General features: G+C 52.2%; 1 protein-coding gene and 1 long non-coding RNA gene across 3 annotated transcripts in view; one reads left to right on the top strand and one right to left on the bottom strand.

Annotated features, from left to right (window-relative positions):
* Positions 1 to 5,155: 5,155 nt before the first annotated feature.
* LOC113880502 lies at positions 5,156 to 25,616 on the bottom strand. 2 transcript variants are annotated; one of them, XR_003507751.1, is made up of 4 exons: positions 25,101 to 25,616; positions 11,446 to 11,689; positions 11,227 to 11,364; positions 5,156 to 5,379 (listed from the first exon to the last, which is right to left on the bottom strand). It is a non-coding gene; the product is annotated as an uncharacterized LOC113880502 (long non-coding RNA). The 2 variants fall into 2 exon arrangements; XR_003507750.1 differs by having other exon boundaries at positions 11,227 to 11,689.
* GRIP2 (glutamate receptor interacting protein 2) overlaps positions 24,337 to 25,929 on the top strand; it is a 103,905-nt gene continuing 102,312 nt past the window's right edge. The window contains exon 1 of the mRNA XM_027522717.1: positions 24,337 to 24,425. Coding sequence (XP_027378518.1) covers positions 24,371 to 24,425 — 55 coding nt within the window. The 5' untranslated portion in view covers positions 24,337 to 24,370. The remainder of the gene's footprint in view (positions 24,426 to 25,929) is intronic.

Here is a 25,929-nt window from a genome sequence, read left to right as displayed (position 1 = left end):
ATGATCTTAGTTTTCTGAATGTTGAGCTCTAAGCCAACTTTTTCAGTCTCCTCTTTCACTTTCATCGAAATGCTCTTTAGTTCTTTGTTTTCTGTCATAAGGGTGGTGTCATCTGCATATCTGAGGTGATTGATATTTATCCTGGCAATCTTGATTCCAGCTTGTGAATTTTCCACAGTTTGTTGTGATCCACACAGTCAAAGGCTTTGGCATAGTCAATAAAGCAGAAGTAGATAAGGCATTTTAGGCTGATTTTATGTTCTGTACAAATGCCCCACGTATGCAGGGGTTGAATGTCCAGCACTTAGCCACCAGGAACCCAGCAGTGGGTGTTCCAGGCCGTCAGTCTGCCCTTGGGTTTGCCTCAGTGGGGGAGCGAGCTGGCCCCAGCCCGTTCCAGGCCGTCAGTCTGCCCTTGGGTTTGCCTCAGTGGGGGAGCGAGCCGGCCCCAGCAGTGGATGTTCCAGGCCGTCAGTCTGCCCTTGGGTTTGCCTCAGTGGGGGAGCGAGCCGGCCCCAGCCCGTCCACAGATGGCAGTGCCCCATGGAGCTGGAGCACTGCCCAGATCAAAGATGAGGAATGGCATCCCCTGTCCCAGGGGAGAGGTGAAAGGCGAGGTGCAGAAACGAGTGTAACGAGCGGCAGGGTTTGTGGACTGAAGAAGATGGGGACCATTCCACATAATTCCAGCTCCTGTAGAAAAGACCATGTCTTCAAACCATCTGCCTGCAATGCGGGAGACACGGGTTCGATCCCTGGGTCAGGATGATCCTCTAGAAGGGAATGGCAACCCGCTCCAGTATTCTTGCCTGGAGAATTCCAAGGACCAAGGAGCCTGGCAGGCTACAGTCCATAGTGTCGAAAAGAGTCAGACTCGACTAAGTGACTAAGACTTTCACTTTTCATCCCTTAGGGGACCTCTCTGGTGCTCCAGTGGATAAGACTCCAACACAGCGTTCTAGGGTTCGATTCCTGGTCAGGGAACTAAGATCTCACATGCCATACGGTGTGGCCAAAGATTTTTTTTGTTTGTTTTTAAATCCCTTATGAGTACACAGGGCTCTGTAGCTTACAGATACTAATGGTAACATTTGCAGCCCACACTGTCCCTGCCCCCCTGCCTGCGGCTGCAAACACCCATGACTCCGCCAGCGAGTGCTTCTCTGGGCGCAGGAGTAAACCCGGCCCAGGCACAGGGCAGTCTGTAAACGCCTGGGAGTTAATGCCCAGCAGCGCCCCTGAAACAACCATCAGTGGCAGCTGCTGCATCAGTACCCCAGCCTCCCCGCTGGTGACGGGCACAACTCTGAGGGGTACCCTCAGCCATCTCTCGGAGTTCTCCAGCAGCATCGAGTCCCACTGCCCACAGCCCGCTCTTTACTTCCCCTCCTGTTTCCTCTTCACTCCCCTGTTCCTTCATCCCTACAGCCTGGAACACCTCCCAGGTAAACTACGCGTGTAGGCATCTCAAGTCGCAGAGTCTGCTTTGGGGGAACCCAGCCTCGGATAAGAGCTAGCATTTATTTGCACGTCTACTCTGCTAGGGATAACGCTACACTCTACATGGATTGTCTCGCCTGCCCTTACAGTACCTCTGAGGTCAGCGCTGTTACACTCATTTATTATTTAGTCTCTAAGTCATGTCTGAATCTTTGCGACCCCATGGACCATAGCCCTCCTGGCTCCTCTGGCCATGAGTTATTTCCCAGGCAAGAATACTGGAGTGGGTTGCCATTTCCTTCTCCAGGGGATCTTCCCGACCCAAGGATCGAACCCAGGGGTCCTGCTTTGGCAGGCAAATTCTTTACCACTGAGCCACCGGGAAGCCCGATACTCATTTACCCAAATAAGGAAACTGGGGCTCATGAAGGCTAAGCAACTTGCTGCTGGCTGACAACTCAGATTCAAACCCAGGCTGAGCAGTTTCTAATAAAACCATCTCTTTACTGCACCAGGAACCTCCCTGTGGCCTTGATATAAACGTGCAGTCATTTTTGCCTTGAGTGCTGACTCCGGTCACTGTGTTGAGGAGGATTCTGAGGCTTCATTCATGCTCCGTGTCGAGGAGTTGGACTTTATCGTTGATGTAGCTTCTCGTTCTGTTTCCTTCAGGAGACTGGCTCCTTCCGGACTCCTTGTGATTCCGTGGGCTGCCAGTCCGGGAGACCAACACCCACTCCCACCACTGAACACATGGCCCATGCTGGCGAATCTGAGATCTTTCCTGAAATGTTCAAATTGGAGGGAGAGGGGCATGCTCTCAACTTTTCCCCCAGGTTCGTAGCAGAAAGGAGATAACCTCAGAGTTGCCAGCTTCTAGTCACCAAGAACCTTGCCTGAGACTTTAATGCCAGCAAACATTCGAACGCCTAAGGGATAGATGAGGAGGGGAGACGGGGACCCGATGAGGTTCCCAGGAGAGCCCAGAGCTTCCCTGCCGCCTGCAGCTCTTCTCTGGCTTTCTGAGGTACTCCAGTATCCGTACAATAAATCCCGTTTTCCTCAAGCTGATCTCTTCCAGCCAGAAGAATCCTGACTAACGGAGTGTCATGATTGATTAGTAATGTCTGCCTTGGGCACGTGAGTAGGGAGCAGAGGTTCACGTGTCAGATATTTCCCATTCCTGGCTAAGGGTTTGAGACAGTGAGCATGAACCATGCTTATTATTCCTAAAGCAGTAAGAATATCACTCGTGCATGCTCAGTCACTGCAGTCGTGTCTGACTCTTTGTGACCCCGTGGACTGTCGCCCGCCAGGCTCCTCTGTCCATGAGATTCTCCAGGCAAGAATACTGAAGTGGGTTGCCGTACCTTCCTCCAGGGGATCTTCCCAACCCAGGGATCAAACCCACGTCTCTTAAATCTCCTGCATTGACAAGCAGGTTCTTTACCACCAGCGCCACCCAGGAAGCCCATTACTGAAGGAACCATTAATAAATACTTACTGAGGCCATACGCATACCTAGTCTGACGCTAACCACCCAGGGAACACAGGAGGGTGAGCAGAATTGGCCTTGAACATCTTCTAGGTGCTGGATGCTTTATATGTGTGTCCTCTAATTGTATTTCACCATCATAACGCCTAGTCCTGAAAGATTTTATTATCCCCATTTTATAGATGGTGAACTGAGGATCAGAGCTGCTGCTGCTGCTGCTAAGTTGCTTCAGTCGTGTCCGACTCTGTGCGACCCCATAGACAGCAGCCCACCAGGCCCACCGTCCCTGGGATTCTCCAGGCAAGATCAGAGCTAGTCAAGGCCAAACCCTTGATTCAAATCCAGGCCATTGGTCTCTGGTCTGAAGTCTTTCCACCACACCACTTGCTTATTCACTCATTCATTTACATGGTACATTATTCCATATATAGTGATTTGGCTAAAACCTCAACAGCATGTAGTCAGGCATGGTTCAAAGCACTTAGTACACTTCACTCACTTGCCAGTCTCTCTGTTAACTAGAAGGGCAGAAAAATAGGTGGATGAGGTGTTTCCTGACCTCAAGGAGCTCACGGTCCAGTCAGTAAGATAAACACGTAGGTGGTAATTAATAATTTCATGTTCACGTCCACACTCTCAACCTAACGATGCCAAGACTCAGCTTAGGCATCACCTCCTCCAGGAGGCCCCCCTGGGTGTTCCCAGCCTCTAGGTGCTGGGGAGCCCTGGCTGGTCCATCTCTGAGGTCCAGTTGCCAGCACCAGGCCTTTTCCATGTGGGTGCCTGAGAGTATTTACTCCATGAACATACACACAGAAGTCTCTGGGGAGGCATGGATGGATGAGGGAAGGAGAGACTAAGGGTATCTCTCCAGGGTCAACAGGAAAGCAAATCTCTGGTAAAGAATCCTCCTGCAATGCAGGAGACCCCAGGTTCCATCTCTGGGGTGGGAAGATCCCCTGCAGAAGGGAAAGGCTGCCCACTCCAGTATTCTGGCCTGGAGGATTCCGTGGACTGTATAGTCCATGGGGTCACAAAGAGTCAGACACGACTGAGCAACTTTCACTTCCCTTCACTTTCATTAGAGACGAAGACACTAAGCCAGTCTGATAGAATAAACACTGAAGAAACAGTGTCACAAAGGAATATATTTTACGTGATTCAAATGAAAGAATGAACATTTTAAACAACACGACACCAAAAAAAAAAAAAACCCAAACCCAAACAATGAGGAATGTGTTCCCAAAGACCAGGCATAATTAAAAACTCTCACATTTCAAGACCCCCAAGGACCGAACTGAGGCAACTTGTTTATGGTTTGAGTGGCGCCACCGTGTGGCAGAAGTGCAGTATGACAGAATTGTCGCGGCTTGCCTGCTTTGAAAATGCTTGACACTTGAATTTCCTTCTCAATGGTGCCTGTGTGTGTGTGTGTGCACGCACACGTGCACGTGCGAAGGGGACAATATTTATATTCCTTTCCATTTTGCATTTAAAATAGGACTTTGTTAATGTTTTACAAAGCACCACCTCAACTTCACGCAGAACGTGGCTCCCCGACCCGAATGTCACAGTCTGAAGGTGTGAGGCCCCGCTTTGCTGCTCCCAGTCTGGGACGGGTCCCACAAGCCCACACGCTCACTTGACCACCCCTTCTCTCTTGGGTCCAAACCCCAGGGAGGGTTTTGGAGGCACAAAGCCAGGGCAGGCCTACAGCCTCAGGGGTGTCACCAACACAGTAGCAATGCCCTCTCCCTCAGAGGCAAGCCCCTCGCTCTCAGTTCTGGGGTGGCCCCACCTTCGTCTTGAGGTTGGGATCCAGGACATCTCAGACTATCCAATCACATGTCCAATAAGTCAAAGCTGTGGATTTTTTCAGCAGTCATGCACAGAGGTGAGAGTTGAGCGCCAAAGAATTGATGTTTTTGAACTGTGGTGCTGGAGAAGACTCTTGAGAGTCCCTTGGACTGCAAGGAGATCCAACCAGACTAGTCAATCCTAAAGGAAATCAGTCTTGAGTATTCATCGGAAGGACTGATGCTGAAGCTGAAGTTCCAATACTTTGGCCACCTGATGCAAACAGCCAATTCATTGGAAAAGACCCTGATGCTGGGAAAGACTGGGGGCAGGAGGAGAAGGAGATGACAGAGGATGAGATGGCTGGATGTCATCACTGACTCAATGGACATGAGTTTGAGCAAACTCTGGGAGATGGTGAAGGACGGGGAAGCCTGGTGTGCTGCAGTCCATGGGGTCGCAAAGATTCCGACACGCAGAGCGACTGAACAACTAACCGAGCACTTGCTGTGTGCCGCTGGTGCAGAGAGGGTCCCTGTTCTCGTGGAGCTCTGTCCAGGGAGCTGCTTTCCCACCAGATCCTGTTCTTGACAAGCTCCGTCTCACGTTGGCTACGTGGTATTCAGGCAATTCCAGCCCTGTACTTTCTTGGGGGTAAAGGGAAGTCAGTCAATGTCAGTCATGTTTCAGGAGCATCAGCTGTGTTCCCATCGCCCACCCCTTGGGCCCCTAGGGTTCTGGGGATGAAAAGGCATGTGGGTTGCCCCATCGTGGAGGGTCTGGGATGGCCCCAATTGCAGATATTTTGGTCTGTAATTCTACAGAGTGGTTCCCAGCTTGGGAGGACAAGGGTCCCAGCAGCCTCTGTCAGTGTCCTGCGAGGGGCCCTGGCCTGTCCATCTGGTGGTGCCCGAGGCCCCTTTCTGGCTGCTGGACATGCTGGCAGTGCACTGTCCCCTGGGAGCAGCCCCAACCAATGGCTGCAGAGAGTCGGGGAATAAGTGTGCCAGCCCCCTTGCCCTTCAGGTAGGATAACTCTGAGCTACTTCCTCCCTGACCCTCAGCTAAGTCTCCATGGCTTTCCGCTCCAATTGCCCACATCTGAGCACTCTTCGCTGGCTGCCTCCCCTGTCTCATCCAGGCTTTTTCAGCCATGCACCCTGGCTCCCTTCCCAAGAAAAATGCACGCACTTGAATTCTCCACTCAGGGTCTGCCTCTGAGGGAACCCAACTAAGACAGAGGAATATTTTTTAAAAGCCCCAAAGGCGATCCCAAGATGCTTCCTTCTGTCCTGCTGAATTAAGAACCCCTCCAGCAAACCATCGGAAAGTCAGCTTGCCTGGGATTAACTCCCAGCAATGCCACTAGCCAGCTGTGTTACCTTGATAAGCTACTTAAGGCATCTGAGCCGCAGTTTTCCTACCTGTCAAGGAGAGTGTCTCCTTTCCCAAGCACTGTGAAGATTCCATGAGAGACACATGGACTCACTCACCTTGAATGGACGTGGACACTGAGAAAACCATCTATGATCGTTTAAATGTCAGGAAGCATTGCCTTAATATACGCGTCACAAGAATCTCTGTCAGATTGCTCTGATTTACTTGCTATGTAGGTCACATAGCAAGGAAATGCCTGAAAAGTACAATTTAATGGCCACTTATTAAGCTCTTCTTCCCTTGGCCTGGAATGATGCTCTGGAATTGTAAATGAGAAGGACCCTTGTTCCCTACCAGCTGGAGGAGACGCAAATAAACAAATAATTGTATGGTGTGAAAAGGGCTCTAAGAGGCATCTATGGTAGGCACTTGTGGGTTTTGGCTGCTGGGTCCCCTCTTGGCCTGGGGGCACCCTGAACTTTCCCTCCAGAAGTTGTTCCTCCCAACTCTAGTTTCTGGACTTCACAGGGTGTCATGTGACTCCAGCTAGGCCAATCAGAGCTGTTGATCCCCTGGTCACTGGGATTGGTCCAAGGACCAGCACATGACCCAGGACTGACCAATGAGACTCAATCCTGGGACTTTCACAAGTTTGCTGGGAGAGGCAGCCTTGGACTGAACTTCAAGCTGGGAGGTGAAAGCTGAGCTTGGAGGGGTTTCTGGGGGCTGCCTGAGGTAGAAGCCCACACAAAGGAAGGCAGAGCCAGTGGATGCTGGAAGCAGAGTCCAGGTGGCTCAGTTTAACCCTTTGTCTCAGCTGTGTTCAAAGCAGTTCTACCACATGGGTGTTTCCACTAAATAAACCAATGGTCTAAAAGAAAAAAAAAAAAAAAAAAAACACTTTTTTTCTTAAGCCATCTGCTACCAAGAATCATGCAAAGGAGTGTGCAAGACACGAAGGAGGCATAGTTGAACAAGAGATCAGCCACTGAATAAAGGGTCTGGAAATCTTCTGAAGAAAGAGACCTCTGATCTGGGTTTTGAGGGATAAGTAGAAGTTTGTTCTTTGATGATTAAGGCAGGGAAGGGCATTTGAGGCAGAGAAAGTAACATAAAGGAGTGGAGGGGGGACCTGGGGGTCCTTCAATATGGCTGGAATATGGGACATAAGAAGATGAGGCAGGGATGCTAGAAGGGGCCGGATCACAGTCAAATGTCAGGCTGCCAGGGTCATCTTTTCTCCTGTGGGAGGCTGGGGGAGCAGAGAGTAGATGCTTGTATGCGGGAAGCAGAAGGGAAGGTGGATGAGGCCTCACGGAACTGTAGAGACTTTATGAATGTCTCTCACAGACAGTGTCCTCCTCACAGGCAGCTATCTAAGGGCTTCATATGCTGTCAGCTGAGGTCACACTCAGTGAACACAGGTCAAGGCTGAGGTCTGGGGGACCCTGGACAAGCTAACCACCTCCCACCTCCCTCCTCCGTCGCCAAGCTTAATGATATAGGTGCTCAGCATTCACGTGGCAGAGGGGCAGGTGCTGCATGGGAAGGGAGAGGAAGATGTGGGCGGCAGCTTCAACCTCTGCTCCCCACCCTGAGCAATTCCACTCTGGCCCGAAACTTGCATCCCACTGCCTCAGGAAGACAGAGCCCTGCAATTATGGGACCACCTTTCTTAGAAGGCACCAGGGCCCATGGAGCCTGCCCCTGGAGCAGCCACCTCAAGAGTCTCACCCCCGCCTCGGAGGCTTGGCAAACCCACACAGTCTTCTCAGTGACTTTCAGCAGTACTTACATGTTGGTGCCTTTGGCATTTCCTGTTATCTGGCTCTTTAATCCAGTCTAGGGGCTGACAGAGCTCATGGACTGGGGTGCAGATGTTGAGGGCGTTGCATGAGGCCACAGAGCCTGCAGTTGACCGCAACTCCGCATGACTCTGTGCATGGTCTGGGGCCACAGGGGCATCACCCACAAGCTTATTAGTAAGACAGAACCCAAGCCCTGTTCCCCTCACCAGAACTTCTTAAGTCAAAATCCGCATTTTAACAAGTCCCCAGGTGAAAAGTGTTGGGCTCTGAGCTACATGAAACTAGCCAAACAAAAAGACAGAAGAAAGGACTTCCTGGGTGGTTCAGTGGCTAAGAATCCACCTGCCAATGCAGGGGACACGGGTTCAATCCCTGGTCCAGAAGTTCCCACACGGTCCAGGCAACTAAGCCCACGCACTGCAACTAGAGTGTGGCCCCACTCACCGTAACTAGAGAGAGCCTGTGTACAGCAACAAAGACCCAGAGTAGCCAATAAAAAAAAAAAGGGCAGAAAAATGCCCCAAATTAACTTTGGTTGGGTTGAAATGAGGGAATTATAAAGGGTCATTTTTTTCTCTTCTGTATATTCCAGAATGTTGTTACATTACTTTCATAATGAAAAAAAGAACATTTAAAATTAAAGAAAGTCTAAAACACAAAATTACACAGTTATAAAACTTAAGAAATGGTTATTTGCATTTAAAAATAGGCCTCGTTTTCAATCTGTTATTATTTATTTGTTTTAATTGTGCCTTCCCTTGAAAAGGAAATTTTTTTTTCTGCCTCCAAACCCAGAAGCAGAAATTCCTTTGAAGGCCTGGGCCTTGTCCTGTGAGAATGGCCGTGTCGGGACAGGCATCTTTCCATCTGCAAAGGGAACTCATTGTAATATGTGTGCTAGTTGTTCAGTCGTGTCTGACTCTCTGCCACCCCATGGACTGCAGCCTGCCAAGCTCCTCTGTATATGGGATCTCCAGGCAAGAATACTGGAGTGGGTTGCCATGCCCTCTCCAGGGGATCTTCCCAACCCAGGGATCAAACCCAGGTCTCCTGCATTGCAGGCAGATTCTTTACCATCTAAGTCACCAGGGAAGCCTAGGTCTTAGCAAAATCCATTTCTGTGTTCACTGAAATGAACAACAAGGAATGATTTACGTGCACATGTGATCTGAGACTGGCCGTTTCCCCATGATCATCTTCCTGTATTTGTTTTGTTTCTGCCTACACAGAGTGCAGGCCCCTCTCCAGTCCTAAATTCTCAGGTTGGCAAGCCAAAGCTGCTGCCTTCAGACTTGGTCTCTTTGCGTCCTTGACTCTTACCCATCCCTCAGCACTCAGCGTGTCAGTCCTCAGGCACTGACTCCTCCAAGACCCGTTAGTCCTGTATTAGGCACACTCTCAATGGCAAGTGGTGGAGAAACAAGCTTAAACTGACTTAAGTCCAAAAGGATGACAATCGGTTCAGATACCAGAAAAGCCTGGGGGTGACGGCTTCAGGTACAGCTGGATCTAGGGTCTCAAATTACACCACCAGGAAGCTACTTGAAAAAGCTCTCAGGGACTTCTCTGGTGGTCCAGTGGTGAGGAATCCACCTGCCAATGCAGGGGACACAGGTTGGATCCCTGATCCAGCAAGATTCCACATGCTGAAGGGCAGCTGAGAAGAACCGCAACTACTGAGCCCGTGTCCCACAACGACTGAAGCCCTCGGGCCACAGAGCCCGTGCTCCGCAGCAAGAGAAGCCACCGCAGTGAGAAGCCTGCACACTGCAACTAGAGAGGAGTCCCCACTCAACACACCTAGAGAAAGCTCCATGAAGACCCAGCGCAGCCAAAAATAAAATAAATAAATTTAAAAAAAAAAGAGTAAAAATCTCTCCACCTTCCTCTAGAGGATTCCAGATTTAGACAGGTTCTTCCCTTGGGTGCTCATGAAAAACCCAGATTTTTGATCCTCCAACCTAGAAACACCGAGCAGAAAGAGAACCGTCTTTTTCCACTTGTCCCCCACTAAAGTCCCAGCCTTGAATCTCATTGGCCAGATTTAGGTGACACGTATATCTTTGACCAATCATTGGAGTGGTCACGGAATGGAATGCTCTGATTGGCCAGGGTTGTGCACCTACCGTAAACTCACCATCACCACCTGAATCATAGGGACTGGTGGAAGGTAAAGGTGGGTCCCCAAAGGAAAATTGAGAAAATGAAGGTATGAGGCTGGGTGGGCATTAACTCCAGTAGTTTACAACAGACCACTTGTTACAAGTTTTCAAATTACACCACCTATTACAAAATAGCATCCTGCAATTTTGCCTTGGTAACGTTTGCTGGCTTTTAAAAACTATATATAAATTTGAGCAGTTAATTGATTCTTGTCTGTCTTTCCTAAGGGGAAGGATTATATGTACTCACAGATAACAGTATTCACAATGCCCCACACCCAGTAGAAGTGAAATGAAGTGAAAGTCACTCAGTCGTGTCCGACTCTTTGTGACCCCATGGACTATACAGTCCATGGGATTCTCCAGGCCAGAATACTGGAGTGGGTAGCCTTTCCCTTTTCCAGGGGATCTTCTCCACCCAGGGATGGAACTCAAGTCTCCCGCATTGCAGGTGGATTCTTCACCAGCAGAGCCACAAGAGTGTACACATAGATTACGGTATTCACAATGCCTACTACATTCACACATAGTAGGCGTTCATCAAATATTTATCGGATGGATGGACTCTTTCCAGCTGCCTTAACAACAGCTGTGTTGACTCACATTTGCCAGAGGCAGTTCTGGAATGCCAGCGATCCGGCTTTTCATTTTGAATGAGATCTGGCTATCATCACAGCCAGAACCACTGTTCTAGCTGGGCCCTGGGACAGTCGGTGCCACAGAAATGCTGCCCTGCAGAACTGGGGACGTCTGCCGCGTGGCCAGTGGCAGCTAGAGACTGTTGTCCAATAGTACAGCCCCTGGGTGGGTTGGCAGCAGACAGAGTGGGGAGACTGGGGAAGATCTTGAATTCTATTGTACTGTAGCCCTTGACATCTGAAAGTGGACTACTTCAAGCCATATGGCCTTCCTGTGTGGTAATATGATTATATCCATTTATTTTGAGCAAGTGACTGAGGTTCAGAGTAGCCCACAAGGTCTGCTGGCTCATACCCAGCAGAGCCTGTACTTGAACCAGCACTTGTCAGTACATGACAGTTTTCCCGACATCAGCTCTGCCATCAGCTTTCCACGTCAGCTTCAGCAAGTCTCTTTACCTCTGAGGCCTCAGTCTTTTCATCCATAAAACGGGCATGGTTATCCTCACCTGAACAGGGTGTTGTGAGATGAGATGAACTCTTGCACAATATGCAGAAGTCCTAGGCAGGTAGTAGGCACAGCCTTCCCCTCCCTCTAGACATTTCTCCAGCCAAGTCCTATATTCCAAGTGCCTCCCTGGCTGTAACTGAAACAGAGATGTGAGCTAAGAAGGGGAGGCCACCAGGAGAGGTCTTCTCTGGGTTCGACTAGACAATGAAATCCATACCTGATTGTCAGACACACTTGTCGCTCAGGACACAGTCCAAGAAACAGCCTGCCTAAGGGCAGCACCAAGCCCTTCCCGCCCCTGGGACTCCCCACAGCAGCTCAGGAGTGTCTGGTCCTCAGGGGACAACATGGGTCCAGAGCCGAAATCCGCGCTGGGCAAGAAGTGTGGACCTCGAAGACTCCTGCCTTAGGCGTCGATGTCTCTTGTAACAACAGCTCCATGCGAGAAGTTTCTTGGGAGCCTGGAAGGGACACACCCAGTAATCAGACTCTGTACATGGGGGAGTTCAATGTTTTGATGTCCCCACTGAGCCTTTAGAATTCATTCGTGGTCATTCTAGTTCAGAGGCAATTCTCCAACCAAGAGTCATTTTTAACATAAGCAATGTTGCCTGGCAACACAGCCAATATGCCACTTTCCTCCAGTTTCTGGGGTTAACAGAGATGGTAAGTTAACCCAAGGTCAAACGTGTTCTTGAGAGAAGGAGAGGGGGTTTGTTTAACTCTTCATCCATAGGTATTTCCTCCCCACACATATGAACACACACACACAGCAGCCCTTCCTCCAGTCCTTTGCTCTCTCCCATCTTACACTGATTCAGAAAAAGAAAGATAAAACGGGAACACAGGGTGGCCTGGGGAGCTGACTTTTAAAAGTCTAGACTTTAAAAAAAAAATAAATAAATAAAAGTCTAGACTTCTTGGGAGTCAAATGCCAAGAATTTCAAAAGCAAAGCCTTTCTTGTTTGAAAGTTAAGACTTCCGAGGTTCAAATGCTGGAAACCTTGAATTCCAAGGCCAAGATTGATAAGTTTCGAATGCCATTGTTATTTTCCCGAGTTTGACCTTTGGAGTTTCAGAAAGTGAAGCCTTGAATCAGTGCACAGATTTGGTGTGCTAACCAATAGATTTGGGGAGAAGAGACAAAGAGGCGGGTGACCTAGGCCTCCGAACTTTGGATGGTTTTCTAGACTGAGAAAGCGGGGAGGAGATGAGTATGAGGGAGCCCAGGCAAGGGGCACAGGGCTACAGAGATCTGGCAGTCCTAGTGGTGCCCAGTGAGGACCGCTACTCAGAGGATTAGCAGGAAGGGCCCGTCTGTGCCCTGAGGGGCCTCTGTTTCTAGCTGACATGCCCCTGTGCACAGCTCTGGCTCCTCACCCCGTTGGAGGTGGTAAGGGTGCCTGGAGCCTGGCAAGGGGCTGGTGGCCCAGAGGAAATCTTGCGAACTTGCACCAGGATGGTTCTGAGCAGAGCCCACCTGTGGCCTCCCGGCCAGGTGACGCAGCAGGTAAAACCCAGCCCCACCCTTCCGGAAATCCACACCCCACGAAGATGAGAGCGACGAGGCCCCCTGCTGCTGTGTGTGTGAGGGAGGGCGCAGGGCTCTTGACGCCAGTTCCCCAGCGTGACTTGGGGGCCAGGTCATTGATTTATTGGATAAGCTGTTCTTCCCCTCTGAGCAAGATTCTGGGGCTCACCCTGCTGCTTCCTCAATTAAGTTCTTTCATCTCTTTGTGCCTCAGTTTCTTCACCTGTAAAATGGAGAGGAAAATACTCCCAGAATTTTGAAGAGTAATTTTGAAGTCTAAAAGGGTTAGTATATCCTTGTGGAATCTAAAAATAAATGATACAAATGAACTTACAAAAAAGAAAGAGACTCACTCACTTAGAGAACAAACTTAAGATTGCAGGGCGGGGCCGGGTAGGAGAGGAGATGGATCGAGGAAGGGATCTTCAGGGAGTTTGGGATGGACACGGACGCATTGCTATATTTAAAACGGATAACCAGACTTCGATTAAAATAAAAAAATAAATCAAAAAATGGAAAATTAAAAAAAATAAAACGGATAACCAACAAAGACGGTAGAGCACATGAAACTCTGTTCAATATTAAGAGGGGGATTTGGGAGAGATTGGATGAGTATACATGTATGGCTGAGTCCCTTTGCTGTTCACCTAACACTATCACAACATTGATAATCGGCTATACCCCAATGCAAAATAAATTAAAAACAAAAAAAGGATTAGTATATCTAAAGAAATCAGAAAAATTCCATGCAGCTAGCGAACTCCCTGCAAATGTTTAGAACTATTATTTCTACATGTCGGACATTCCTCCATGCACCAGGGGTACCGTGGTGACCAATCAAAGCGTCAGCCCATGGAGCTTCCGTTAGGGAGCCAGGTAATAACAGACGCAAAACTAGTATCTATCTTGGGAAGAAAGATAAAGCAGGGGAAGCTAAGGCGGTCCCTTCACTCTGAGCGCCGGCCCCTTGGGGGAGGCGAGCAGCACCCACGGCCCCCCGGGCTCGCTGGCCTCCAGGCAGGTCCCTGAAAGGGGCCCTGCCCCCTCGCCACTGCCCGGGTGACCAGCCCAAGCTGCCAGCCCCTCGCTGGAGGGCCCTGGCCCTCAGGAGCACCAGGAGAGTCTATAGAATCACGGATACAAAGGATATTCCCAGAAGCGCTGTTCCCACCAACCAGATGTTCCCACGCCTTTCTCCGACAGATTAGTGTCCTAGCAACTGGAAAAGGGGGAAACGGTCTGTTTCTCTCTGGGAACACAAGGGACAAAGGACATTTAAGTTCCGCCTCTGGGAAAGCCCCACGGGTGTTCGGTTCAGGGCACCTCCTTCCTCGTGGTCCAGGTCACTGTGGGGCTCTGCGAGCCCTGAGTGACTTCCTGCGGTCCTTCAGAGCGGAGATAATGGAATTGCTGCTCCTCACAACAGACCTGCTTCCTGGCTAGTCTCTGAACCCCCTCTTCCTTGTCTTTATTTAGGGCTCCCATCACTCGGAGAACTAGGGTCCTCCAGACTCCCCCCCACCTCATTCTCATATGCAATCGATGGCACAGTGGTCTGGTTCTGTCCCCTCCTTTTCTGCCACAGAGCAAGAAAACCTAGTCACCCCTCCCATGCCATCTACGGTTTCGATTTCTGGTGTTTCAGTTACCTAGGGTGAGCCGTGGTCTGAAATTGTACGTGGAAGATTCCAGAAATAATCAATCCATGAGTTTCAAATCGCTCGCTGCACTGAGTCGTGTGCTGAAATCTCTCTCTGTGGCGCTCCCTCCCGCCTGGGATGTAATCACCCTTTTGTCCAACTCGTCCACGCTGGATACGCTTCCCTTCTGGTGTCAGTCACTTAGCAATCATCTCAGGTATCAGATGGGCTGTCCTGGTATCGAGTTGTTCGTGTTCAAGTTGCCTTTCTTTGACTTAACAGTGGTCCCTGAGTGCAAGAGTAGCGATGCCAGCATCTCAGATATTCTCTGACTGTGCCTAATCTCTACGTTACACTTTATCGTAAGCAAAGCATGGTCTGGGGGCTTCCCTGGTAAAGAATCTGCCTGCCACTGCAAGAGACATGAGTTTGATCCCCGATCTGGGAAGATCCAACATGCTGCGGGCTCTTTCCCAGGCAAGCCACTAAACCCGTGCACCACAACTACTGAAGCCCGAGTGCCTGGGGCCTGCGCTCTTTCAAGAGAAGCCGCTGCAGCGGAAGCCTGGGTACTGCAACTGGAGAGTGAGCCCTGCTCGCTGCAGCTAGAGAAGAGCCCACACAGCGACAAAGACCTAGCACAGCCCAGAATAAATGAGCAAAATCACATTTTTTCAGTTCAGTAAAAAAGAAAAAGCACACTCCGTGTAGGCGTTGGTACTACTCGTGGTTTTAGGCATCTCTGCAGGTCATGGATTTTATTCCTCAAGGATCGGAGAGGGGGAAATGTATATTGCTGCCGCTGCTGCTAAGTCGCTTCAGTCGTGTCTGACTCTGTGCAACCCCACAGACGGCAGCCCACCAGGCTCCCCCGTCCCTGGGATTCTCCAGGCAAGAACACTGGAGTGGGTTGCCATTTCCTTCTCCAATGCATGAAAGTGAAAAGTGAAAGTGAAGCCGCTCAGTCGTGTCCGACTGTTCGAAACCCCATGGACTGCAGCCCACCAGGCTCCTCTGCCCATGGGATTTTCCAGGCGAGAGTACTGGAGTGGGGTGCCATTGCCTTCTCACTGCATAACAAACAATTCTGGACCTCAGAGCATCCAATTGTAGCATCTGTTTATGGGTCCAGGATCAGCCGGGGGTGGGCTGGGCAGTTCTCTAGCCTTGGATGGGCTCTTATGTGCCTGGGGGTTGCTGGTTGGCCACAGATCTAGGCTGGTCCTGGCCTGGGGCAAGTCCACATGTCTCCGTCTTCCGCCAGGCCAGCCTGGTGCATGGTGATGGCAGAGGCTCAGGGCGAGTACTGCCCAAGTGCAGGGGTCCATTTCAGCCTCTGCTGGGGTCACATCTACTGAAATCCCATTGGTTGAAGCACCTCACATGGCCAAGTCCGACGTCAAGGAACAGGCACTGCACAGTTCAATGGCAAAGGGTGAAGCTCCAGGAGATAAAGAGTTAAGACCGAGCGGTATAACCTACCCCCCGTCACCTATTCTGCACTCCCCTGCTTTGCCAGACCACCACTAGCTCAATTGTAGACCCTTCCCCAGCTTCTAATGACCACCCCGTCTTTCACCCACACTTGACATCCGTTCCCTCACAGAATGGACTCTTGCAGGCCACGCATCCAGAGGGACTTCTAGCAACGTGAATCTGACCGTGTCTCTCCCCTGCCCCAAATCCCACACGACTTTCTGTTGCCTTTAGAGTGAAATCCCAACTCCTTACAGGGAGCTTCCCTGGTGGTCCAGTGGTTAAGCATCCGCCTTCCATCAAGAGGACAGGGGAGGGTTCTACCCCGATCGGGGAACTAAGTTTCTACATGCCGCGGAGCAACCAAGCCCGCGTGAGCCACACCTGGAGAAGTCCATGCACTGCGAGTAGAGAGGCCTGGGTGCGGTAACCCAGAGCCTGCGCACCACGATAAAGACCCATTTCAGCCCAAAAAGTAAACAAATAAACGGGTGAACAGACTCCTTATGAGACTACAGAGCCCGTGGGATAAGCCTTCGCCATTTCTCCCAGCCTCACTTCTGACCACAGCCTTCTTTCTTCTGAGTCTTTCAGCAGTTGGGATCCTCACTCAGCTCCCCCAACGGGCTCGACCTGCTTCTCTCCTCTGGGCCCAAAACATGCCCACGGACACCCACTCCACAAATCCCTGCTGAGCATCTTACTCTGTGTCGGGGATGCAGTGAGGCCTTGGGAACGTGGCAGGACTGGGAAGGCCGTTCTTCTCTCGTTCAGCAAACACGTGGCCCCTCTCTGAACAAGCACGGGGCCAGGCGCTGGGACTGCTCCGGGGGTATTTCCTGGCCACCCTTGTTTGGTGGTGACCCATTTATCCACCTGTCTGTGTCACCCTGGGGTCCCCCAGCCCCTTGGGGACTCTGGCACCTGTGGATCTGGTACATGGCATGGAGCTGGAGAAAGGGGCCCTGGATGAAAGCGAACAGACCCAGAACTCGTCCTCAGAAGGCCACACACAGTCCAGGCAGGGACACTCACGTACAGTGTGCCAAGGCTGCAGACCTGGGACGAGGCAAGCTCGGGTGGGGGAGAGTATTTGGCTCACTGTTGTTGTTATTAAGTTGCTAAATCATGGCCGACTCTTTGCAATTCCACTGACTGCAGCCCGCAAGGCTCCTCTGTCTATGGGATTCCCCAGGCAAGAATACTGGAGTGGGTTGCCATTGCCTTCTCCAAGGAATCTTCCTGATCCAGGGATTGAACCCACCAGTCTCCTGCACTGGTAGGCAGGTCCTTTTCCATTGAGCTATCACTGGTAAATTTCCCTGTCCTATTCATTTGGCTCATAGTAGGTGCCAAATCGATATTATTTAAAAAAACATTTTTTTTAACGTGGATCATTTTTCCTTGAAAGTCTTTATCGAATTTTCTACAACATTGCTTCTGTTTTATGGCTTTTGGTTTTGGGGCCACAAGGCATGTGGGATCTTGGCTCCTCGACCAGGGATCAAACCTCCACCCCCGGCACTGGAAGGTCAGGTCTTAACCACTGGACCGTCAGGGAAGTCCCCAAATCAGTACTTTCATTTCCCCACTCTTGGAAAACCCCAGCTGATTTTTCAAGACCCTGATCAAAAGCCTTCTCCTGCAGGAAACCTTTCCTCTCTCTCTCTCCTGTCATAGGAGATGCTGAGTGCGCTCCACCCAGATTCCCGTCACCAAAACAGAGCACCCACCTCCCAGCTGCTGTGTGTGCCAACTGCTAAGAGCTCTGGCTGCACCTGCCCCCGAGAATGGCTTTCAGCCAGCGGGAGCCTCCCGGAGGCCGAGTCAGGGATGCTACACTCTTCCCGTGGGAAGGGGGCAAGCACTGTTCCCTCAAGTATTGTTCCTGCTCCAGAGCAACCCGTGGGGTCAGGCTGAGGCCGGACTTCTCCTGAAACCACATCCCTGCTTGCCTGGTTTCTTCCCTGCCTCATCTGGCTTCCCTCTCTCCCCTACTTACATAAATGTGTGCACAAGAATGCCTGTTTAAGGCTTGGCCCAATCTAAGACAGTGTGTGTGTGTATCCTGCTCCTATTCAGTCACTAAGTCGTGTTAGAACCTTTGTGACCCCATGGACTGTCGCCTGCCAGGCTCCTCTGTCTGTGGGATTCTCCAGGCAAGAATACTGGAGTGGTTTGCCATTCCCTTCTCCAGGGGATCTTCCCAACCCAGGGATGGAATCTGGGTCTCCTGCATTGGCAGGCGGATTCTTTGCCACTGTGGCACCAGGGAAAGCCTGTGTATACATGCGCGCGCGCGCGCGCGCGCGCGCCCGTGTGTGTGTGTGTGTGTGTGTGTGTGTGTGTGTGTTAGTTGCTCAGCCGCATCCTACTCTTTGCAGATCCGTGGACTATAGCCTGCCAGGCTACTCTGTCTGTGGAATTTCCAGGCAAGAATACTGCAGTGGGTTTGCCATGCCCTCCTCCAGGGATCTTCCTGACCCAGGGATCAAACTCGAGTCTCCTGTGCTGCAGGCAGATCCTTTACCTTTGGGGCCACCGGGGAGTCCTGTATGTATATGTCTATATCCACATATCTTATGTGATGTAAGCCTCTTCCAGGCCTGGACCCTAGAGCCCTCTCAAGCATCCCTGTGTCCTGTTCCCTTTCACCCGCTCAGTGTGCATAAATCACGTGGAAATGGGGTCACAACACAGGAGAAACTTGATCTCTGAATGACCACATGGAGAAGCTGATTTGGAGCTTCCCACAAGTGAGAAAGAAGCTTATCTCGTATTTGCGCCACTAAGGATTCAGCGGTCTGTTGGGTCCTGCAGGTAACGTTCCTGTAATGAGTGCATCTGGGTTGGGTCATTTGTCAGCCTGGCTGATGCTCTGGCCCAGTGTCAGCCTTGGCATGATCAGGCTGGGGCTCCAGCTCAGACACATTTGGCCTCCTTGGGGCTCAGTTCCCTCAGCTGCAAAGGAAAAGGCACAAACCCCTCTTTGATCAGAAGCATTAAATGAGATCGGTTAATTTCGTGTGTCAGCTTGACTGGCCTTAAGGCGCCCGGGTATTTAGTCAAATGTTACACTGCATGTGTCTGTGTGGATGTCCCTGGATGAGATTAACATTTCAATCAGTTGACTGAGTAAAGCAGCTTGCCCTCCCCAGCGTGGACGGGCCCCGTCCAATCCACTGAAAGCCTGAATAGTATAAAAGGCTAAGAAAGAAGCTTTTCTCTATGCCAGTCTTGGAGGTGGGACGTTGGTCTTCTCCTGCCTTAGGACTCAGACTGGAACTTTCATCATTAGCTTTCCCAGGACTAGACTTCTCCGTCTCCATACATATGTGTTAGTCGACTGCTCAGTCGTGTCTGACTCCATGACCCCATGAACTGTAGCCCACCTATGGACAGGCTCCCCTGTGCATAGGATTCTCCAGGCAAGGATACTGGAGTGGGTTGCCATTTCCTCTTCCAGGGAATCTTCCCAACCCAGGGATCTAACCCAGGTCTCCTACATTGCAGGCAGATTCTTTACCATCTGAACCACCAGGGAAGGCTCTTTTCTAAAAATAAATCTGTCTATACCTATCTATGTCTAAATATCTATATATCGATATATCAATATCTATATGTATGTACACACACACACACACACACACACATCCTACCAGTACAGTGGAGATTCCAGACTCATTCATGTGGGGTGCTCCAGCCTTCATTGCTGGAGCATAGCCACATCACACAATGTTACCATATGTGCCTCCTCCCCTTCAGTCATCTCTAGGATCCCTGCCCCAGGGCATGGCCCCTCACCTTCACCTGGACCATCACACACCCCTCATCAGCCTCCCTGCTTCTGATCTTGCCTCACCAATCCATCCTCCCTGAGGGCCAGAAGAATGAGGTCTCAAAACCCCACATCAGTCAGTGTTACACATGCAGTAAGAAAGCTTACTAAGCTTAGAAGCCTCAGTTTCCTCACCTGTAAAATGGGAAGGTGGACTAGATGAACTTGATGCCTCCTTCCAGCTGTTTGTTTCTTTGGTTTGGAAACGTGGTCCTTACTCCCTGTTTCCGGAGCCTTCTGGATCCTGAATCTCTCTGCCACACCACCTCTCGTTTCTGCTGCTTCTGCCCTCATCAAGAACTCATTTCTCCCACACTCTTGGCTCCTCTTCCCGTTTCTGCTCCTCTGCTTACAATATTCCATCCCTACTACTTCCTCCCCTGGTCCTATCACACTGCAAGCTTACTCACTTGCTGCCGTTCTGGTTGCTATTTCCCCGGCATTACCCTGCACAGACTGCCTTGCTGTTTGCACACTTCTGTTTCTCCGCTCCCTCCCATAGAACAGCCTCTCCTATTTTAACCCTCCCATTCCTACTGCCCACAAAGGTCCGTCTAGTCCAAGCCATGGTTTTTCCAGTAGTCATGCATGGATGTGAGAGTTGGACCATAAAGAAAGCTGAGTGTCAAAGAATGGATGCTTTTGAACTGTGGTGTTGGAGAAGACTCCTGAGAGTCCCTTGGACTGCAAGGAGATCCAGCCAGTCCATCCTAGAGGAGATCAGTCCTGGGTGTTCATTGGAAGGACTGATGTTGAAGCTGAAACTCCAATCCTTTGGCCACCTCATATGAAGACCTGACTCATTAGAAAAGACCCTGATGCTGGGAAATATTGAGGGCAGGAGGAGAAGGGGACGACAGAGGATGAGATGGGTGGATGGCATCACTGACTCGATGGATGTGAGTTTGAGCAAGCTCAGGGAGATGGTGGAGGACAGGGAAGTTTGGCATGCTGCAGTCCACGGGGTCAAAAGAGTCGGGCACGCCTCAGGGACTGAACAACAGCAGACTCCTTCTGCAGTTCCTCGTATTCCGGCTGCTACTTGTTCCTGTCCTTAGCGTTACCTGTCCAGGCACCACTCTTCTCATCACTGCTACTTCTCTGATCGCTCCTCCTGGCAAATGATTTCTTCTCTGACCCTTCATCATCTCTATAACTTTTTCTCTTTCTTCTCCTTCAGCGAATAGGATTTCTTCTGTTATTCTTCCTCCTCTTCTTTCCTCTGACATTTTTTTTTCCCTTCTGTGGGATTCAAAAATATGTGCAAATCCTTCAACACTCCTCCCATAAGAGGGGGAGTCTGTGCTTGGAATTTGGGAGGCTGGTGGCTGCTTTAAGGATACATCTGTATTATTTGAGTTTATTTTATTCACAACAATACATATTGCATTTATAACATTTTTAAATAAAGAGATGCTTTAAAACTAAAAAAAAAAAAAAAAAGAATAAACAGGATGTGAGGCTTGTGCCGTCTGATGCAGGGTCGTGAAAGTGGAGCAGGCTCCACCTGTGCTGTTTGAAAGGCTTACTCTGGGACCTCTGAGCCCAATGTGAGCAGTTCAGCTGCCCTGAGGCCACCATCCAGCTCAGGAACCAGTGAGGCAAGAGGCCTCTGGATGGTGCCAGCCTCCAGCCTTCCCTGCTGAGCGCCCAGATATCATGGAACTGAGACATGCCCTCTGCCCTGTCCAGATTCCCGACCCTAGAATTCACAGCCATAATAACTTGACTGCTTTACACCACTTGACTTTAGGGTGGCATACTCTGCAGCAGCAGGAGTTGAAAGACTCTCCCCTCACCCACACGGCCCATCCTGGAGAGGCCCAGGACTCTGCCCTGCCCTGCTAACTGCCTTCTTCTGCCAGAGCCTCCTGACCTTGGCACTGGAACCGCTGCCTGTCCCATCAGCCATCCCAGCCCCGTCACCCTCTGGGCTGCGGGCATCTGGGCCATGCATGAGGCCATCCATCTGGGTACAGACAGCAGTGATTCACGATTCTGCGGCCGGGAAAGACTTACTTCCTCGTCAAAAGCTCTTGGCCAATAAGACAAGTTGTAGAGTCAGCATTCTGTGGACTCGGGCCTTTGTGCTGATCTGCCCCGGCCTCACCCCAACCCCCTGGGCCTGCTCCCGACATACTGAAGTGATTAATGATTCACGATGAATACGGGGCTGGGGTGTGACCCATCTGAGGGTCTTAGGAGCACAAATAGGTGATAGGTGGATCAGATAGACTGAGTGTGTGGCACTGTCTGGGAGTGCTTGGAGCTGGGCAGATCTGGGTTTGATGACCAGTTCTGCCAACTTCTGGCTGTGTGACCTTGAGAAAGACACAACCTCTCTGGGCCACACTGCCCTCCTTTGTAACATGGGTTAATTACACCAACTTTGCAGAAGTATTGGGGGTCTAAGATCCCATAAAAGCCCACGCTTACCTTACAAAAGGGGTACTTCTGAAGGCCAAAGGTTAGGTTGGCTTCACTGATAGGATCAAGACACCTGGGATTGCCTTTTGGAATACAAGCACCTGGCTCCAGCTTTCCTGGACTCTGTAAGGACACTTATGATGGTTCCTCGTTTGCAGGTGGGGAATCTGTGGCTCAAAGAGATAAGGTCATTTGCCCAAGGACACCTGGCTAAACACAGACTAACCCAAGATGCAAGCAGAGGCCACTTGTCTTCCCCCAGTGCTCGTGGAGGGCAGTGTTTTCTGCTGAGCCCCGCATTCGTACTTTACTCTGCTGTTGACTAGCAAGACCCCCTCCCTCTCAGAGCAGGAGCGGGGAGGGAGGCAGCTACGCAAACATGGTGACTTGATTGGGCAGGGGGGAGGCAGCCTTTACTGAGTTACAAATGCTTTTTCTTGCTGTCATAAAATTTTATTTATTTAAGAACCTTAAGTAATTTTCTTAGATAGGTAATCCGCAGTGGTAAAGAAGCCGTCTGCCAGTGCAGGAGACGCAGGTTCAATCCTGGGCAGGGACGTTCCTCTGTGGGAGGAAATGGCAACCCACTCCAGTATTCTTGCCTGAAGAATTCCACGGACAGAGGAGCCTGGTGGGCTACAAGTCCATGGGGGTCAAAAAAAGAGTCAGACATGACTGAGGATGAACTCCTTAACGCATTTCCAGAGTTCAAAATTTCAAAGGCTTTCCTGGTGGCTCAGTGGTCAAGAATCTGCCGGCCAATGCTGGAGACACGAGTTCGATCCCTAGTCCGGGAAGATCCCACATGCGGCAGAGCAACTCAGCCCACGCGCCTCTGAGTACTACTGAGCCTGTGCTCTAAAGCCTGGGAGACGCGACTACTGAAGCCAGCGCCCCTAGAGCCTGTGCTCCGCAACAGCAGGAGCCACCGCAACTAGAGAAAAGCCCCTGCAGCAAAGAAGACCCAGCACAACCCAAAATAAACAAAACGATTTAAAATAACTTTAAATAACAAATAAAGTCACTTAAAATTTTCAAGAAGCACAAACAAGGATGCATTGAGAAGAGAGTCTCCCGCATCTGCCCCCGGCCACTCTGTCAAGGGGATCTGTGTGTCCACAAGAGAGAATTTTCCACATGCTCGAGCAAACATGAAGGCAGAGCCTTCACTTTTTTTCCCTGCACATTTTATAAACATGTACTCCACTTTGCCCTCTTCCAAAGAGACCTTTCCTCCTTTTTTTAATGGCTGTGTGGTATTCCTTTGTCTGGATTGCTCACACACCTCCTTCCCCGCATTCTAAAGGAAGAAGCGAGTCTGATTTCCAAGGCTAGGACTCCCAGTGCCCCTTCCCTGGCTGTTCTTCCTCAGAAACACTGCGCCCTGCGGAGCTTAGTGGCTGCTGGGCTGATGGAAGCGAGCTCTGGTGGGCTTCAGTGGACAAAGCCTGCAGATAGACAGACCTTCTGACCGCTGGCCTCCAGCTTTTTGCTGGGTCCACGGGCAGGGCCTGCCCTCTCTGAGCCTCCTTTACCCCAAGATACAACTCGAAGACCCCACGCGCAGGGCAGAGGTGAGGGCTGCTGCAGAAAGTCGTTTGCCTTTTACAAGCCTGAAGCCCGGGGACACTCGCTGATTCACTCGTTCTTTCATTTATTCAGCCACTTATTGATGTATTCCTCCCCACCCCCCATTTATTCACTCGCTAATTTACATAAATCATACACCCATTCACTAATTCATTAACTCATTCCGTCACCGTTTTCGCACTCATCCATACACCCATGTGTTCACTCACTGATTCCCTCCCTTATTCACCCATTTATTCCGGCATTCATTGTTTGCACTCATTCATTCACGGTCTGATTCGCGGTGATGAGCGTTCCTGGGACGTGCTAAGTGCGGATTCGCGGGAGGCTGGCGCGGCAAGCCGGCTCAGGCCGCTGCGGGGGCCCCTCCGGCCGCGCTCCGCGCCGCCCCCGCCAGCCCCGGCCGCCGCGCCCCCGCGCCCGGGAAAGCGCGCGCTCTCGGGGCGCCTCTGCTCAGCGGCGGGCTCCGGAGCTGAGCCGAGCGCTTGGCGGCCGCTCGAGACCCTCGACCCTCGGCGGCCGCCCATGCCCGCCGCGCCCTGGGCGCACGGCCCTCCCCAGCGCTGCGCTGCGCCGCCGGGCCCGGCGGGGGCGGGGCCGGGCTGGCGAGGCCGGGCCGGGCCGCAGGGCGGCCGCCGGGATGCGGGGCTGGCGGAGGAACCTCGCGTTCTGCCTGCAGCGGCTGCCGGACGAAGGTAGGACGCGGCCGCCGCCCAGGCCGGTGAGCACCGGCGCGGCGCGGGGCGAGGAGGGCGGGCCCAGCGCGGGGCTGATCGGGGGGCGTCCGCTGGGGGTCCCCGCGGGAGGCGAGGGGCGGACGGCCGTCTGCTTCCCAGGCGCGGGAGGGAAGCGCCTGAAGCGCCGAGCCCGAAGGGTCACCGCAGGACATGCGGCTTGGAGCGCAGCCGGGCCGGGGGGACACAGCGGGCGGCTGCACCGGGCGCGCGGAGGTGGGACCGGGGCCCGGGCGACGGCTTGGGGCTGGGGGTCGGGGGCGAAGGGCTCTGGACGCCCCAGGGCGCAGCCCGCGACCGGCGCGCGAGTCTGGTCCTTGGAGCGGCCGGGGCCGGCGCAGCGACCACGTGCGTCCCCGCGAGTTGGCCCGGGGTGGGGGGGTCCTGTGTGCGCGCGCTCACCGCGGCTGGGGCCTGGGGATCCCGAGGCTGCCGTCGCTGGGACTCAACTTTCCTCCGCGCGCCCGGCAGCCGCCCCGCGACGACCCCAGAGTCTGCAGTTCCTCAAAGTTGCAGAGAGGCCGGAGGGGAGGCGGGAAGGGGTGCGCGGAGAGCGGGGAGCCGGCCGGGCCCTGCCGCAGCGCAGCGGCGCAGCCGCCTCCGCCGGCCGCCCCCCCGGGCTGCCCCGCAGCTTACCTGTGGCCGGGGCCGCTGGCCGCGCGGGCTGGAGGTTAAGGAGGACCCGCGCCCGGGTCTGGCCACCGCCGAGGGAAGTTCGGCTTCGGTGAATTGCCAGAACGGTGTCGAGGGGGCAGAGCCAGGCAGGGATGGCAGTGCCCACCTTCGGCTCACTTCGGGGGGCACGAAGGCGGGCTTACAGGCAGCGGGCACTGTGCGTCCGGGCCCACACTTCCGCCTCTGCCTTTCACCTTCGCGGCCACCCCTGGGGAGGGCGCTGTTCTTTCCTCCTGGCCAGGGAGGGCATTGAGCTCCAGGGAGGATGCCTCTCGCCCAAGGTCACGGCACCGCTGAGTGGAAAAGCTGGAGGTGAACGAACCCAGGTCTGCGTTACTGGCGAGAATTCGGTCGTGCCAGCCCCCTGCCCCGACTCCTTCCCGTTTCTGCCCGCCCAGAGTCGGACCAGGCTCAGTTCCTGGGAAAGGATTCGTGTCCAGTCCAGCCCAGGATGCTCTTGAATGGGGCATGAGGCAAGCGGGGAGAGGGACAGCTGAGAGCAGGTCCCTGCCCCTCCTGTCCTGTCCCCAACGCTAGGTCAGTTCTGGAAAACGGGCAAAGGTGGGGGCGGGGCAGGCGCCCAGGCTTCCTTCCTTTCGGTGGAGGGAGGGGGCAGGTGGGTAGAGCGGGCACCATGGAGCTGCCCCAAAGGAGAGGAATAAATTAAGAAGTGCATCTTCAGAGCCAGGGGCCCAGTGCCTTCAGAAAACAGCGCAGCTCAGCCACAGGCGTGCTCCGTGGTCTTGGACCAATACTTCCGGCTCTGCGAGGCTCACTTTCTGTGTCCCTA

This window comes from Bos indicus x Bos taurus, chromosome 22, assembly GCF_003369695.1.
Source record: "Bos indicus x Bos taurus breed Angus x Brahman F1 hybrid chromosome 22, Bos_hybrid_MaternalHap_v2.0, whole genome shotgun sequence".
NCBI lineage: Eukaryota > Metazoa > Chordata > Mammalia > Artiodactyla > Bovidae > Bos > Bos indicus x Bos taurus.
Note: the sequence above shows the minus strand (reverse complement) of the source record. Positions and strands in the feature narration are given on the sequence as shown.